Genomic DNA, 14,166 nt, shown 5'->3' with positions numbered 1-14,166 from the left:
TATTGTCACTAACCTCCTCCTCCCCTGGACTTTCCACTGGAGGTAGGAGCACAACATGGAAGGTCCTGTCAGGCATCATAGTGTAAAGGGTTAAAACATGTGTTTGCAGTTAGTCATAGGAGATGTTAAAAAGTAATTGAATTAGTACAGTTCATTATACTACCATTTATTGCTAAAAATAAACAATGGGTTAAAAAAAAAGACACCCGTAATTTTTTTCATGATGTTGTGTATTAAATAGTTACTAAAAGGCCAATTTCATTGTATTGTACTTGTTAAGCTTGATTTATGCTCCTGCGTACGTAGCCATGCATTTATACTTGTGCGTCCGTGTGTCCGTCACTCTGCAATTACACCCCCAAACGCTAGTCGGCAGTAGTGCTACAGCGTCCACTAGTGTTGACTTTTGCCGGCCGAGCAGGCTAACTTCCGGTTTAGTCCTCCACTAAAGTCAATGGGGGTAAAATTGTATACGTACGGCTGGTGTAGACTTTTCAAATGTTCTTAGAAATTAGTCTATTTGTATAATATTATAACATTAAATAAAAAATACAATGTTCATCTAATAGTATACTGATATAAAAATGTGAAGGATTTCTTTGTTTAACAAAATCGTGGAGATTCAGCAGCATTTTAACAATAACCTCAGGGAGGTTGGAGCGGACATATTCCGCTCATTGTCAACTGGCATTATTCCTTCTTGTTTTACATTTTACCCACTTTTAAAAAAGCCCTCTTTAGATGCTTCTGTTTTAAGTAATTTTAGACCCATTTCCAAGCTGCCATTTTTATCTATTAGAAAATTTTAGAAAAAATCGTTTCAACTCAGTTAATCTCCTTTTTGAACAATAATGAAATTTTTGAAAAATGTTTATCAGGTTTCCGCTCCTTACACAGCACTGAGACTGCTCTGATCAAGATCACCAATGATTTGCTGCTTGCAGCTGATTCAGACGTGCTCTGTTTGAAATCTTCTCAACCTCAGCTCAGCTTTTGACACTGAACCATGATTTATAAACATAGGGGGTCCTGGTAAGGAGGCCTGATAAGTGTGGAAGACTAGATTTATCAATGCAAAGGGGCCTTGCGAGAAGGCTGCAGCTCTGAAGGTCGACATGTGATACAGTACTCAGTACACAAACCTGTGTGTTCATGTTGATGTTAACTCTCTTTTGTCTTATGCACATACACACTAATATCAAGATGATGTCTTATTTCTGGTGTCACATTTCAGTCTTATTTCTTTATAGGTGTTTTATGTCTTTATAAGTCTTTTAGGGGTAGAATACACTTATTGTTTTAATATTGACTATGTGTGGATGTGGAGGTGGAAAAGGTGGGTCTTACTATAAGACCCACAAGAGGAGGAGCAAGACAGGACATATTAACCAATGGAATAAAGAGTTTGGGAAGTCTGCTCCATGGACCAGCTCAGATACACATGTATTTTTTGTATTTGTTTATTTGCTTGAAATTATCACTAAACTTGAGTTAATTTTAACTTTACTGGAATCTGTGTCTCATTGAAAAGAATACCATTTATATTAGTACAAGAGTTCATCTGAGTCTAAGTTACAGTTACATCCAAGAGAATGAAGTGTGAGATCGAAGGCCCATTCGACCTCTGAGGGTTTTTATCTCCCACATTTATTTTGCGAGCCCGAGCCCAGGGGGCGGCATAGTGGGTCTGGAGACCTGGACAACACGGCTGTAGCACAGAGCAAACGGTGGCCACAAAATATAAAGGTAAGCAGAGCCATGTACTAAAGTCTGCAAATACTGGTTGGATCTGAGCTCCGTGTGTGTTCACCCAGATCACAGGTAATACAGGACCTCTCCTCAAAAGAATATAGAAATTATGATGTTCTGTACATACTGTATGTCTTGCATGTCTTGTTAAATGTTCTGGTGCATGTTTGCATATGATCATTTTGAGTAAATGAATGAGCTGGTAAAAGACGTCTATGATACTGCGTTTCTGTGTTGAGGAACGGCCTGAATGGATGGATCATCCTAAACAAAAAGGCTGCTTGGATAGGGGAATAAATCTTTATCTATGGATACCACTCCTACTCTATCTATTCCATCTACTTTGACAGAGGAGGGCTGCACAGATAGATAGTGAGATAAGACAGTTATCAATGGATACCACTGCTACTTTATCTATACCATCTACTAAAACAGGAGGGCTGCACGGATAGATGATTATATAACTGGTCAGAGGAGTGATTGTGTGTGTAAATGTAACTGTTAACCAAAATGTAATACATTGTACTGTATATTTCTAGTAACTGTCATTTTAGAGTAATTAGTTATATTACAATATTACTGTCTCTGAATTGTAATGCTTTACACTACTTTTGTGTTACTTTTGAGTTACTTTAATTGCTATTTAATGGGCGCATTATTCTAGTAAGATCTGCCTGCATATATGGATTCTAGTGATGTGCTGTTCTGATCTGCGGATGTCAATGTCTTTAATTCACCAAAGCAGATTGGGAAGTGTCAGAAATATTCAACTGACTGACAGCAGCCTCTCTAATCATCAAAGCAAACCGTTAAAGAATGGTAGGCTATATCAATATAACACACAAGAAATAATTCGCCTGGAAAGCTGCAGGGACTGGTAGAGGTGGGGTAAAATGCCCATGAAGGTGCTGGTCTAAATTTGATAAAATAATTAGTTGGTGTGGGGCGGGTAGATGATTTAGGCCATGCATATAGGCCTATATGAGTTCCGTTATTAATGTCCAAGCTGATCCGCGCATCACACCAATTCAGCTGCTATAATTGTGACAAAACAGTGCACTCAGCTGCTGAAGTAAAATTATTAGGCTGTAACATCAACCAGAGCATTCAGATCTGCTCTGTTTCATGTTATAATAATAGTGCCCATGCAGTCTGCACATGTCATTCCAACTGTAGAGACCTGTGATGACAGTTTTAATTGGGGCAATAAGAGATAAATGTTACTGTCATTTTGTAAAGAGACTGATGATGAAACACTCATCTCATCAAACTGAGGGCTGAAATGAACTCCTGTTTACAGTCAAAAGGCACACCCAAAAAAAGTAGTAGCTTACTGTGTAGACTGGTGAATGATTAGGCTGCTGTAATCTGACGGTTTTCAACAGATGCTATAATGTTTATTGGAACCTTGAGATGTTTCTACGTGTTAGAATGTTGACAGACATGTTTCTGGATTGTGAAGAAATGATCTGTAGCCTTTAGTGCCAAAAGCTGCTCTGCTGCTCTGACAGAGATCACAGCTCAAACAGTGGACAGATGATGCAGCTGTGCAACATGCCATATTTAATTGACTTTGCTTTAAAATGACGGCTGCAAGGAAAGGACATATCGTTAAATGCCTGTTTCCTTGACTCCTCGCTCCTCGCATTTCCTCCTCGACAATCGAGGAGTCGAGAAGGCAGAAATTTGGGAAATGAGAAAGGCCCCAGGACATGGTACAAGGCTTAACACAATTTCATAGGCTACTGGGATCTGATCCAGTAGAAGTGACGTAATGAGAACACTTTTGGGATAGATAAATTGAGGATAGGTGTCTGAGTATCCGCTGTCATTAAAGAAAGAGTTCAAACGATTACTTACTTAAACAAACCCTGAACCCAGAGACTATTGACATTCCTCCTGATAAGTAACTCAGTTCCTTTCATCCTGTAATATACAGGTTTTTAAATGATGATTCAGTTATTTCAGTTACCTAGTAGAGTTGTGTACCATTGGATCATAGTTTAAGACATTGAAAATAGAACATTTCATCACTGAAAAATATTTAATTGATCAAATAAGAGGAGTTAGGGTTATAGCTATGATGTGGTTAAGTAAATTCCATTTTTTTATAACAGCAAAAATCCTTTTGTCCAATCTGTAGTCATATTTTCAAAACTCTAAACACAGTCCATTTTTCTTAGATCACACATTAATAATTTGCATTCATTCAAATTATGGTTTTCAGTCAAGTCACTGATTTCTATTTGTGGATCATGGAAAGGTTTGTGTATTGTGAATTTATTTGTAGATCGTGTTTATTTTTATGGATCATGAAGAGGTAGTTTGAGGATTTTAGATTCACTTTGTGGATAATTTTTTGTGTTTACAAATTGTGATATATATTTGTGACTCAGTATGTGCATTTACAATGATACTGACTTTGATTTACTCCCATAGTTGAAGGTTAAAGATGCATAGCAAATTAGCAGACAAGCAGTCATAAACGTTTTTATAGAAGCTAGTATGCAATGGTTCAAGGTCACATGCTGAAAATCTCATTGTATCCTCTTTTTTTCTTCCATTCATCTTGTTAGCCAGTGGGAAAGTTTCCCAAAAGTGTCTTATCTTTGTTTCTTTATTTTACAGTGGAGTGGGAACATAGTGTGAAATCAGATTAGACTGTTATCTGCAATCAAATCACCCAAGATAATGGCCATGACAAACCTTCACACACCCATTCACTCACCAGGAGCAGTTTACTGTGACCTGAATGAATAACAAGTCAGATGGTGAAAAAAAGATAAAAGCTGATGGTACAGATAAAAACAGATAAGATCCCCTCTAAAGAGCTACCATAAGTATTTAACTGCCTCCTTCCTCACACTATGGTACTGATTTACACGTACACAAAGAATGACACTATGCACACACCTTAACACTTTTTGAGACATGACCAGAAATGAGAATCATTGCATGAAGCTTTTAAAGGCGTAGCTTATGTATGATTTTAAAATCATGCTCAGGAGGTAGCGCGGTCATCCATTGATCACAGGGCTGGCGGTTCCTGATGGTTGGCCAGCACCCAGGGTGGCAGCTCGCTGCTATAGGTGTGTGAGTGTGTGCATGAATGAGCAGCAAAAACTTTGCAAAGCACTTTCGATAAAAGGATGAAAACTACTTTGGAAGCCAATTATGGATCAACTGGGTAATTCAACTGTTCATCATACACAAAATATTCTGAGCAGAGTATTTTTAAATATGATTTGGGGCTTTTGCCTTTAATTGGATAGTGCAGCTAAAGAAAGACATAAAATGTGGGAGAGGGAGGGGGTGACATGCAGCAAAGGGCTACTAGTCGGACTAAAACCTAGACCGCTGCGACAAGTTTCTCGGCCATATAACATGGGATGCAAACTCTTCCTACTGAGCGAGAGCCTGATTTATACTTTTGCGTTGAATCTACGCCGTAGCCCACCCAGTAGCCTGACGTGCACCTCCCAAAAAACTACATATCGCGGTGACGAGGACCGCATGAACTGTGATTGGTTGGCTTGGTAGCATCGCATTTACTCCAAGGCCACAGGAAACGCTCTGTACTTTGAAGTCAGTTTTACTAGCAGCCAAACCAGCAGCTGTAAAACGGTGGATACATGTTTTGATTTTGATTTGAAATGACTTGTTTCCCGGTCAGAATGTGATCCAGTTGGTTCAATAACATTTAAAAAGTACAGTGTAATTACAGAGCGACACAGAAACCAACGCACATTTTCGCATTCACAAGGTTTCCCTGCTCTATTCACAATGAACTTGACAATGAATTTGCAACATAGGCTTCTTCATGTATTGGATTAACTGATGTGTTATTGTGGCTCAATGAGCATCACCAGTTTTTCTTTTCTGCCCTTTCTAAACACTATCTTGTACTGAACATGTTGTTTTGCTTGCTGAATCAATCTTGGTAACCTTGATATTTGTAGCATTAAAGCACTCATGTTCCTTTAAATGAATCTGAATGAGCAGATATTTTGACTTGTTAAGGTTTGCAGCAATTGAAAAGGTTATTTTTTTAGAAGCGTTTGACATGTCCATCACAAACTACAGGTTTGACTTAACTGAACTATAACTTAGCTGGCATAGTATTAACAAAAACATTTGATGTGTCATAAAGGTTGTATATATTGCAGGGTATAATCTTGGACTGCAATCAATTGTACTGATTATATTGTTGCTTTTATAATGTCTACTCCATGTTATTGCATACATCTAAGTCTTAAAATGTATCCACAAAATGCGACTGATGGGTGGAGTATTTTGTAATGGTTTTCAATGCTCAAATTGCATACAAACCATTATTTCATATATGCAGCTACATAGTGGCTTGAGCAGTGTTTATTTTTTAATAATTATATAACATGTAGTTGGTGTTCTAAAGTTGTCCTTTAATCATTATTGTTAAGCATTTGGTATTTTATGGTTGTCCTTTAACGTTATGGTTAAGCATTACCCCTTCCAGATAGAGGCAGACACAAACTCTTCGGTAGGACCCTGGGAAGGTAAGAACAACTCATTTTTGGGGGAATTTATTACAGAAAGAAATTTAAGAAAAACAGAATAATTCAGATTATTACAGAATTGAGTACAGTTTTTCCAGTCCAACAGACATTTGCAAGCTAGATTTTTGCAGTTCCTTGTAACTCTTGTGAGGTTCTTGACTTCAGGTAAGTGGGACAAAATAAAAAAATTCACTCCCACTTGGACGTTTTTGGTTTTTAACTGACAAAAAAATCCTAATTACATCCAAATTAATTTAATGTTGTAAAACAATAAACATAAAGATACTTAAATGTTACAATGAAAAGAAATCTCTAGCAACTGATCTAAATTGAATGTAAATATAAAATACAAACTCATTGACAATGTAATTGTTACTTTCTTCTTCCTCAAACTAATGAAATTAACAGCAATTTAAGTCTTCACTCAGACTTACCCGTTCCAATACTTGGATTAAAAAAAAAGTAAATGAGCAGCGATGGGTAAATCATTTGGGCAACAGTTGCTCTATGTAGTGTCTTCAATCTCAACCCTTGAACCCTGTAACTCAGCCAGTGTCTTCTCATACAGGTACATTTATTTATTTATTTTTTTACATATTTACAGCTGTGCCCTGATTGACCTGTCTGTTTTGCTACTTTAATAGAACCATGGGCACAAGGTTTTGGAATGTTCCTTTTACTTATATCTTTGCTAGGAAAATGACTAACCAGCTGTTGTGTCAGAGATGACAATAATTTATTTTGTGTTTCTTATTTATCTAAATGCAGAGACTTCTGTTCTATTGAACAATCATTCCACTGTGATTTAATATTTAAAGAATTACGGAAAAGAAGTCAAGGGAGGTCATTTTATTGCCACTGTGCAAAGAATACCTTGTGCGTGCAGGGTGTGCCCTGTCTAAGAGCACCAAGCATCTTCCCACGTTACTGTAGGATGATAATGCTGCATAGCAAAGCTGTCTAATAAAGTTTTAAGAGGCCAAAGGGCAATGAAAGTTGGAGCCACGGTGCAATCACATTTCACTTTTCAGAATCATTCTCTTTTTATATGCATGTTCTTCTGAACACTGACGCCATAAAACATCAAGTATGGGTTAATTTTTTATTTTTTATTCCCTCCCAACTTTTTTTGGCTGTAGCAGGGTCGGCATAAAGAGCAGTGAGCTGGACAGTTCTTCCCACTTTTGCCATCATCTTCTTGGATGTCGGAGAAACTGGAGTAGTCTTGTGGAATCTAAGAATTACAAGCTCTGAGGAAACTCTCCTCCAGTCTCCTTTCAAATTAGGCGCCACTGACGGATCATTCTCTTCTCCCAATACATTGTCCACAATGACCATATTCAAGGCAATAACTGCAGTGCCTAATGCCTGCGACACTGTTGCCACAATCTGTTCAGGCTCAAACTGCCTTGTTCCTCCCGGTGACTTTAATGCAATACTGGGCCTGGTGTTGAGTACAGTGCTCACCGTAATGCTTGCCATGGTCATGTTTTCTATGGGTTGCACTGTGGATGCCGAAAAGCTGTGGGGCCATATCAAGAAACCCTGGGGCATCATCATCGGCTTCCTCTGCCAGTTTGGCATCATGCCTTTCACAGCCTTTGCCTTGTCACTGGCCTTCGGCGTGCTGCCTGTGCAGGCCGTTGTCATCATCATTATGGGCTGCTGTCCTGGAGGTTCCGGCTCCAACATTATCTGCTACTGGCTGGATGGAGACATGGACCTAAGGTAAGAAACCAGCTGGGCCGACTCACTCATTGGATAATCTAATATTAGTTAATGGCGTCTTGTTGAATGCTATCAAACTATTTGACAAACCTATCCACCGGACACACTGGATGGTCGGGACCCTCTTTTTGTGTCCCCAGGGCCCCTTTTTGTGTTCTCATAAGGTAGCTTGTCCAGTATGTGTTAATGATTGCCCCCATGAGCAAATCCTCAAGTGGGATATCTGTTGATTTGGAAGCTGACTCAGCCACAGTTGCAGTTTGCAACTATCACAGTCCACCTCCTTATTTTGAGGACATGTGCTGCTTGAAAAATAAAATGTCATTGGAGAAGATTGTTGACTGAAATACTGTCCATATTCTACCCTCATCAGTATCAGTATGACAGCCTGTTCCTCTATCCTGGCCTTGGGAATGATGCCTCTTTGTCTGCTCATTTACACCTCCATCTGGACTTCCAACAGCACAATTCAGATCCCATATGACAGTATAGGTATGTACAATGTGATTATAGATGGTTTATTTTAAGGGCTTCCACACCTGTTTTATTATTGTGCTGTATAATCACATCAGTTCAGTTTTATTATAGTCTTAAAATCATCTGATATGAAATCTGTGTATCTTCAGGTATCACTCTAGTGGCCCTTCTTATCCCAATTGCTGTGGGAATATATGTTAAACACAAGTGGCCTCTCGTAGCAAAAAAGATCCTCAAGGTAGGAATACTTTGAATGTTTTATGCAAAGGGCGCTTCTAAGCCTTAGTCAGATCATTTCTGTGAATCTGATATTTGATAAACGGATTTGTTGTGACATTTACAAATTTGGCATGGCTTTATTCAATGAACATTCCTGGCGTGGAATTTAATAATGTGTCTGCTGTGCACAGGTAGGGTCCATTGCAGGATTTGCTCTCATTCTCATCATAGCTGTGGTTGGAGGAATTCTTTACCAGTCCTCCTGGAACATTGCTCCCTCCCTTTGGATCATTGGAACTATCTACCCCTTTGTTGGTTTCAGCCTGGGGTTCTTCCTGGCCCGCTTTGCAGGTCAACCCTGGTTCAGGTAGGGTGACAGCATTGCAGTGATTTTGGAATATAACCACATTGTTACATAAACCTGCATCTTGATTTCCTTAACTTGCTTTAATTTGTTTGATACATATATACATTTACTTACTAATGAGGTTGTTTATAATTACCTGTTCTGTTCAGGTGTCGAACCATTGCATTGGAAACAGGTTTCCAGAACTCCCAGCTGTGCAGCACCATTGTCCAGCTGTCTTTCAGCCCTGCTGAGCTGGAGGTCATGTTTGCGTTCCCCCTAATCTACAGCATCTTCCAGCTAGTGGTGGCAGTCATATGTGTGGGAGGTGAGAATTTAGCAGGCCGCTACATATGCAGTTACATGTCAATTTTGTCTTCATTTTCTCAATCAGTAGTAGCATTTTTGTGAAAACTGGATGTTGGTCTGTCACCTACCAACAAAAAATGCAGGTGAACACATGTCTAAAGACTGTTTCATCTTTTCATAAGGTTACTAATCCAGTTAAACAACATGAGAGCAACAACATTGTTCTAATGCCGAATGACAGAAATAGTTGTGTCAAGGATGAAAAAAGTGAGCTAGAGAGAGACGTTCAGACGTTGGCTCCTTGCCAACCTCAACGTGAAGTGGGTGTGGATGTTAGATCTTCAGTTACAGTTACATAAATGATCAAACACTGCGGCGGCTGAGGATTGGAGGTAGAGTGGGTCACTACCACTAATTAGAAGCTTGGAGGTTTGATCCCCGGCTTGGGCAAAATACTGAACCCCGAACTGTAAGTGTGTGTGAGATTGATGAGCATGGTAGCCTCTGCCATCAGTGTGTGAATGGGTGTTGTGTAGTGTGACATGAAGTGTAAAACGCTTTGAGTCGTTAGAAGACTAGAAAGGCTCTTGTCAGCCATTTCCTACTGTCCTGTTGTTGAGTGCTCAGTTCTGGCACATTTAATGAATATTTACAGCATCCCGTTGTGAAAAGACTGTGCCCTTGCCTTTTCACTTAGCACTGTTGTTTCCCATCATTAACAGTGCCTTCATCTTTAAGAAGTTATCACTCACAGTTAACAAGTAACAGTAACTCAAGCATGTACGTGTGAAAAAAGGAGTATTTGCGGATGGTTGGAAATGTTTCCTTTGTTCAACTCTCAAATCTGATTGGTCTTTGACACACAAAATTGTGACGCTCCAATATCCACCCAATCTGAGAGAGAGAGAGAGGGTGGGATTTGCCTGAAATATTGATTCTTTGAATCTGTGTTTATATTACTACAAGGACAAATTATACACACAGCAGAGACGGAGGAATGCTGTTTGGCTGCAGTGAGTTCAAGGACAACGTTAATGACAATAAAAGTATGTGATAAGAAGCTGTATAATTTATCATTCGTGGAATGACCATGGCTGCTAGCTTATGCTTGCAAACCTGCCCATGCTATTTCCTGCACCTCCTGTTTTTCACCACAGCATGCAAATAAATGCGGCTGGATGAATTTAAAACCAGAAGTGAATTCATCTGGTCCACTTCCTCATTGAAATAAACGTTTGGTCTTCCTCCACCTTGATACAGTAAAGATAAGCAGGTGGCAGTATAACTTCAATGAAAATAACCTTTTTTGCGTGGACCAATGCCTTCAGTTGTTGCATTGTTCATCATCCCTTTAAAGATTTTCCAGTTTCTATTTTTCCCCAACAAAACAAATAACTGGAAGAACTTGACAAGCCAGGGATGACAAAAAAAAACTTGCATTCACTGAAGCCCAGTTCATTTCAACGCTCTTTAAAACGACATGTCAAAGTGATTAAACAGTGTTTCTGAATCCCTTCCTGTTCCTCTACAGGATACCAGGCATATAAAAAGTCATGTCGCCGTAGTTCAGAAGATGCAAACAGTGAAGCTCCATCCCTGGAAGCTGGCGACGGTGAACCATCAAAAGGGAAGGACTATGCTGTGGAAAATAGTGCCTTTGAGTTGGATGAGAATGGCAACAGCGAAGAGAAGGGTGGGGATATTAACAGGAACACCCAGTTCTGAAATTACAGACCTGCACACAGACTCCCGACTATCAGTATTAACATTCAGGGCCACAGCTCTACAGAAAACAGCAGGCTAACTTAACTGAACACACAGTGCACTCTGCAGGCCAAAGGTGTGCACTACAGACACTGTTCTTATCAGTTTTGGACAGTTTAGCAAAAACACCAATGCCCAAATGTCTTTCCTGGTATGTCTAAAATTAACTTCAAGGAGGGCAGTGACTAACGTAACATAATACATTGCATTGTATAATGTTGTATTGTATTATATTAAGATATGAGGCCCTCCTTTTCCTTAATTTATTAATATATAGTTATTTAAAACAACTTTGCTCTGTACGTTCTGTCAGAATGCCTGTTGTGCATGATCAACACATTTACTTGTATCTATTTATATGTCTTATCAATAATTCAAACAAAATATTTAATGCTGTTTATGTGGATTACTCAGATATCCATATACATATATTTACTGTAGTTTGTGCTGAATGGTGTAATATAAAACTGAACTGAGAACTGAGATTTATTTTGTCACAATATAAACGGTGATAGAGTGAAATTAAGTTTGTTTAGAATGCTCTCGTGACAATCATAATGTAGCTGATAAGAAACAGACGTGACGAAGTGTCACATGGGGACAGCCAGTGTTTCACAGTTTTCATACCCACTGTATAATATATATAATGATATAATATAAATGTTGAAAAAAATAAAAGGTTTATTTATTTTTTATCCTTATTGTGTTTTCTACCCGCGACCCTGTACGCAGAAGAAGCGGTTGACGATGGATGGATTGTGTTTTCTGGTGTAGCAGATGAAGTCAGTGGTTGTTACAGACCAGCTTTGGCGCTTGGGCCCTGATACAAACTTCTGTTGTGTGTTCTCTGTTCTAGTACTTGTAGATTTATAGAAGTAAGAACAGGACTTCATGTTTTGAGACTCATGAAATGCTGTGTTTTTCTGAGAATGACCGATTCTTAGCATTTTAAACCAAGAAAGGTAGTGGTTTTAAATATCTGTCCAAATGGAAGAAACAGGGATACGTTCATCACAGTATATTTATAACTAATTTATTAGTCCTCTGTAGTGTGTAAATGTGAAAAACACAGACTTCAAAATTCAAATGCATATTTCACAATACTTGATTGCTATTCTTCTATTTTAATTTCAGTAGTTCATCTCTGTGCTTCCCTATTTACCCCTTTTATTTTGGAAATGTGCCCTGTGAAATAATGTATTTTATCAATTAACTTTAACATTTTTGTTGTCTGTTTTGATATGAATAAAACTACTAGTTTTCAACTCAGTAAACATATTAATGTTGTAAACTACGCCTTTATGTTGTATTGTGTTGATTTTATGTAGAAATGATAATTACAATGTACATTTAAAGGCTACTCAGGCTAATAGTGGCCTACTCCACTTTAGCTAGGAGATTAATACTGGTCAAGTGGAAGGACGCTTCCCCTCCTGTCTTTGCACATTGAGTTCAAGAGGTCATGCAGTCCTTGGAGGTAGAACAGATCAGATAAACCATGAGAGGTTAATATCAATATTCTACTTGACGTGGAAAGCCTTTTTAGACTTTGTAGATGGGTTAGATGCTCAGTTGCTAATTGAAATGGTTTAACACTCTTACACTCTTACTTGATTCTTCTTTTTTTCTCTCATCTATCTTAGTTTTACATGTTGTAAGAAAAAAACCTTGATTTAAAAAGTGATGATTAGGAGAAAATAGGAATTTTAGTAATCAAATGACACTGACACCTAAGCCCTATGAACAAAAATGCACATGTAGATTTTGTCTTCTAATGTAATGTAGTAAAATGTTAACATTTACACACCACTTTGTCCCAGTACAAGGTCAGAAATGTTCAAATCATAAAATATTCACATTAAACTCATAATTTAACTAACAGTAAAAGCATGTCCACAGTCACAAAACTACATACAGTATAAGTGCTGTCATGTGATAATAAACGTGTTCAGCATAATTCAAGATTCACTAAAGTGTGCTTAACCAACACCCTTACTTCCACACACTTGCCCCTCTTCCTGAGTGCCCAAAAGCTGCCTTCACTTACTGTTTGAAAGACTGGGAATTCTCGTACTTTCACATAGCTTTTACTGCAATAAATATGAATCATTTTCATTTTCAAAAAGTGAAACATGTTATGTGTATTTGCCATGTCGACTCTTCATTGAAACTGCAGGGCTCTGGAGTGTCTCCAAAATAGAAAATCTAGCTTAAAAATTATTTAGATAGGCCTACTTCTTCTGCTTCTAAAGTGCGATGACATTATGAATTGGCGCAAATTTTCTCATGAACTTCTATTGTTTCTTAGTTTATTTTATATAATGGCACTTCTAAAATAAATGTTCATAATTTTTAATTAACTTACTTACAGTTGACAATGATGAGTAGCATAGCTAACAGTAGTAATTGTAAAAAAAAAATTTACAAAAATTCTTTGTGGTCATAGGTAGTAACAAGACTTGATATAAGTTTGTATTTAATATTAAAACTATCAGGTTATGGTTAGGTAGGCCTAAAAGTTGTCTTCATTTAACTTCAGCAACAGGTAGCTTCGCAGACTACAGAGGAAATAAATTTGCTAACTCACTCTCATTGGTTAGCACTGTCGCCTCACAGCAAGACGGTCGTGGGTTCGATCCCCGGAACATTTTAAGTTGCTATGGAACTTTCTATGAAGTTAGCAAACATTTAACTGTTAATAACTGACAGATGCAGAAAATGACTGGATTTTATTAAGTCAAAAAAAAGTATTGCTCACCCAGTCAGTTACATCAAATATTGATTTGATTTTCTTCTGTTGAATCACTTTTATTTTGTTAATTTCTATTTTCTTGCAAAATAAAATTAGAATTTCATTTTTCAAGGAGTTTCTTACATGTCCACTAAGGTGGACAGCAAGCGTGTAAGGTTTTAACTTAAGACATATTTATTTAACAAACCAATGAATAAAATTATATAGTATGTGAAAACTATATTTTTAAGGCTGTTAAACTAATGTGGTCACATATTTTAACATATTCTAATGCAGTTTAATGCAAT

At 37.9% G+C, this 14,166-nt stretch overlaps 1 protein-coding gene across 1 annotated transcript; it reads left to right on the top strand.

The window, feature by feature from the left end:
* The first annotated feature begins 1,436 nt into the window (after positions 1-1,436).
* On the top strand, positions 1,437-12,428 carry slc10a2 (solute carrier family 10 member 2). The gene is made up of 6 exons (XM_038719691.1): positions 1,437-8,012; positions 8,386-8,504; positions 8,639-8,727; positions 8,900-9,075; positions 9,225-9,382; positions 10,895-12,428. The coding sequence occupies exons 1-6, from the start codon at positions 7,615-7,617 to the stop codon at positions 11,086-11,088; spliced, it is 1,134 nt and encodes a 377-aa protein (XP_038575619.1). The 5' UTR covers positions 1,437-7,614; the 3' UTR covers positions 11,089-12,428.
* Positions 12,429-14,166: the final 1,738 nt, after the last annotated feature.

This window comes from Micropterus salmoides, unplaced genomic scaffold (assembly GCF_014851395.1).
Source record: "Micropterus salmoides isolate LMB-PRFRI ecotype aquatic unplaced genomic scaffold, ASM1485139v1 Ms_hic_scaffold_15, whole genome shotgun sequence".
Classification (NCBI taxonomy): domain Eukaryota; kingdom Metazoa; phylum Chordata; class Actinopteri; order Centrarchiformes; family Centrarchidae; genus Micropterus; species Micropterus salmoides.
The sequence above is the reverse complement of the archived record's forward strand: the minus strand, read 5'-3'. Positions and strand labels throughout refer to the sequence as shown.

What these genes read in the sequence shown, in the direction of transcription:
- slc10a2 (XM_038719691.1), top strand. Translation starts at nt 7,615, where the DNA reads ATGACCATATTCAAGGCAATAACTGCAGTGCCTAATGCCTGCGACACT. An exon ending in GATGGAGACATGGACCTAAG is followed by an intron (nt 8,013 to 8,385) that starts GTAAGAAACCAG and finishes TACCCTCATCAG; the next exon opens with TATCAGTATGACAGCCTGTT. An exon ending in GCAGGTCAACCCTGGTTCAG is followed by an intron (nt 9,076 to 9,224) that starts GTAGGGTGACAG and finishes TGTTCTGTTCAG; the next exon opens with GTGTCGAACCATTGCATTGG.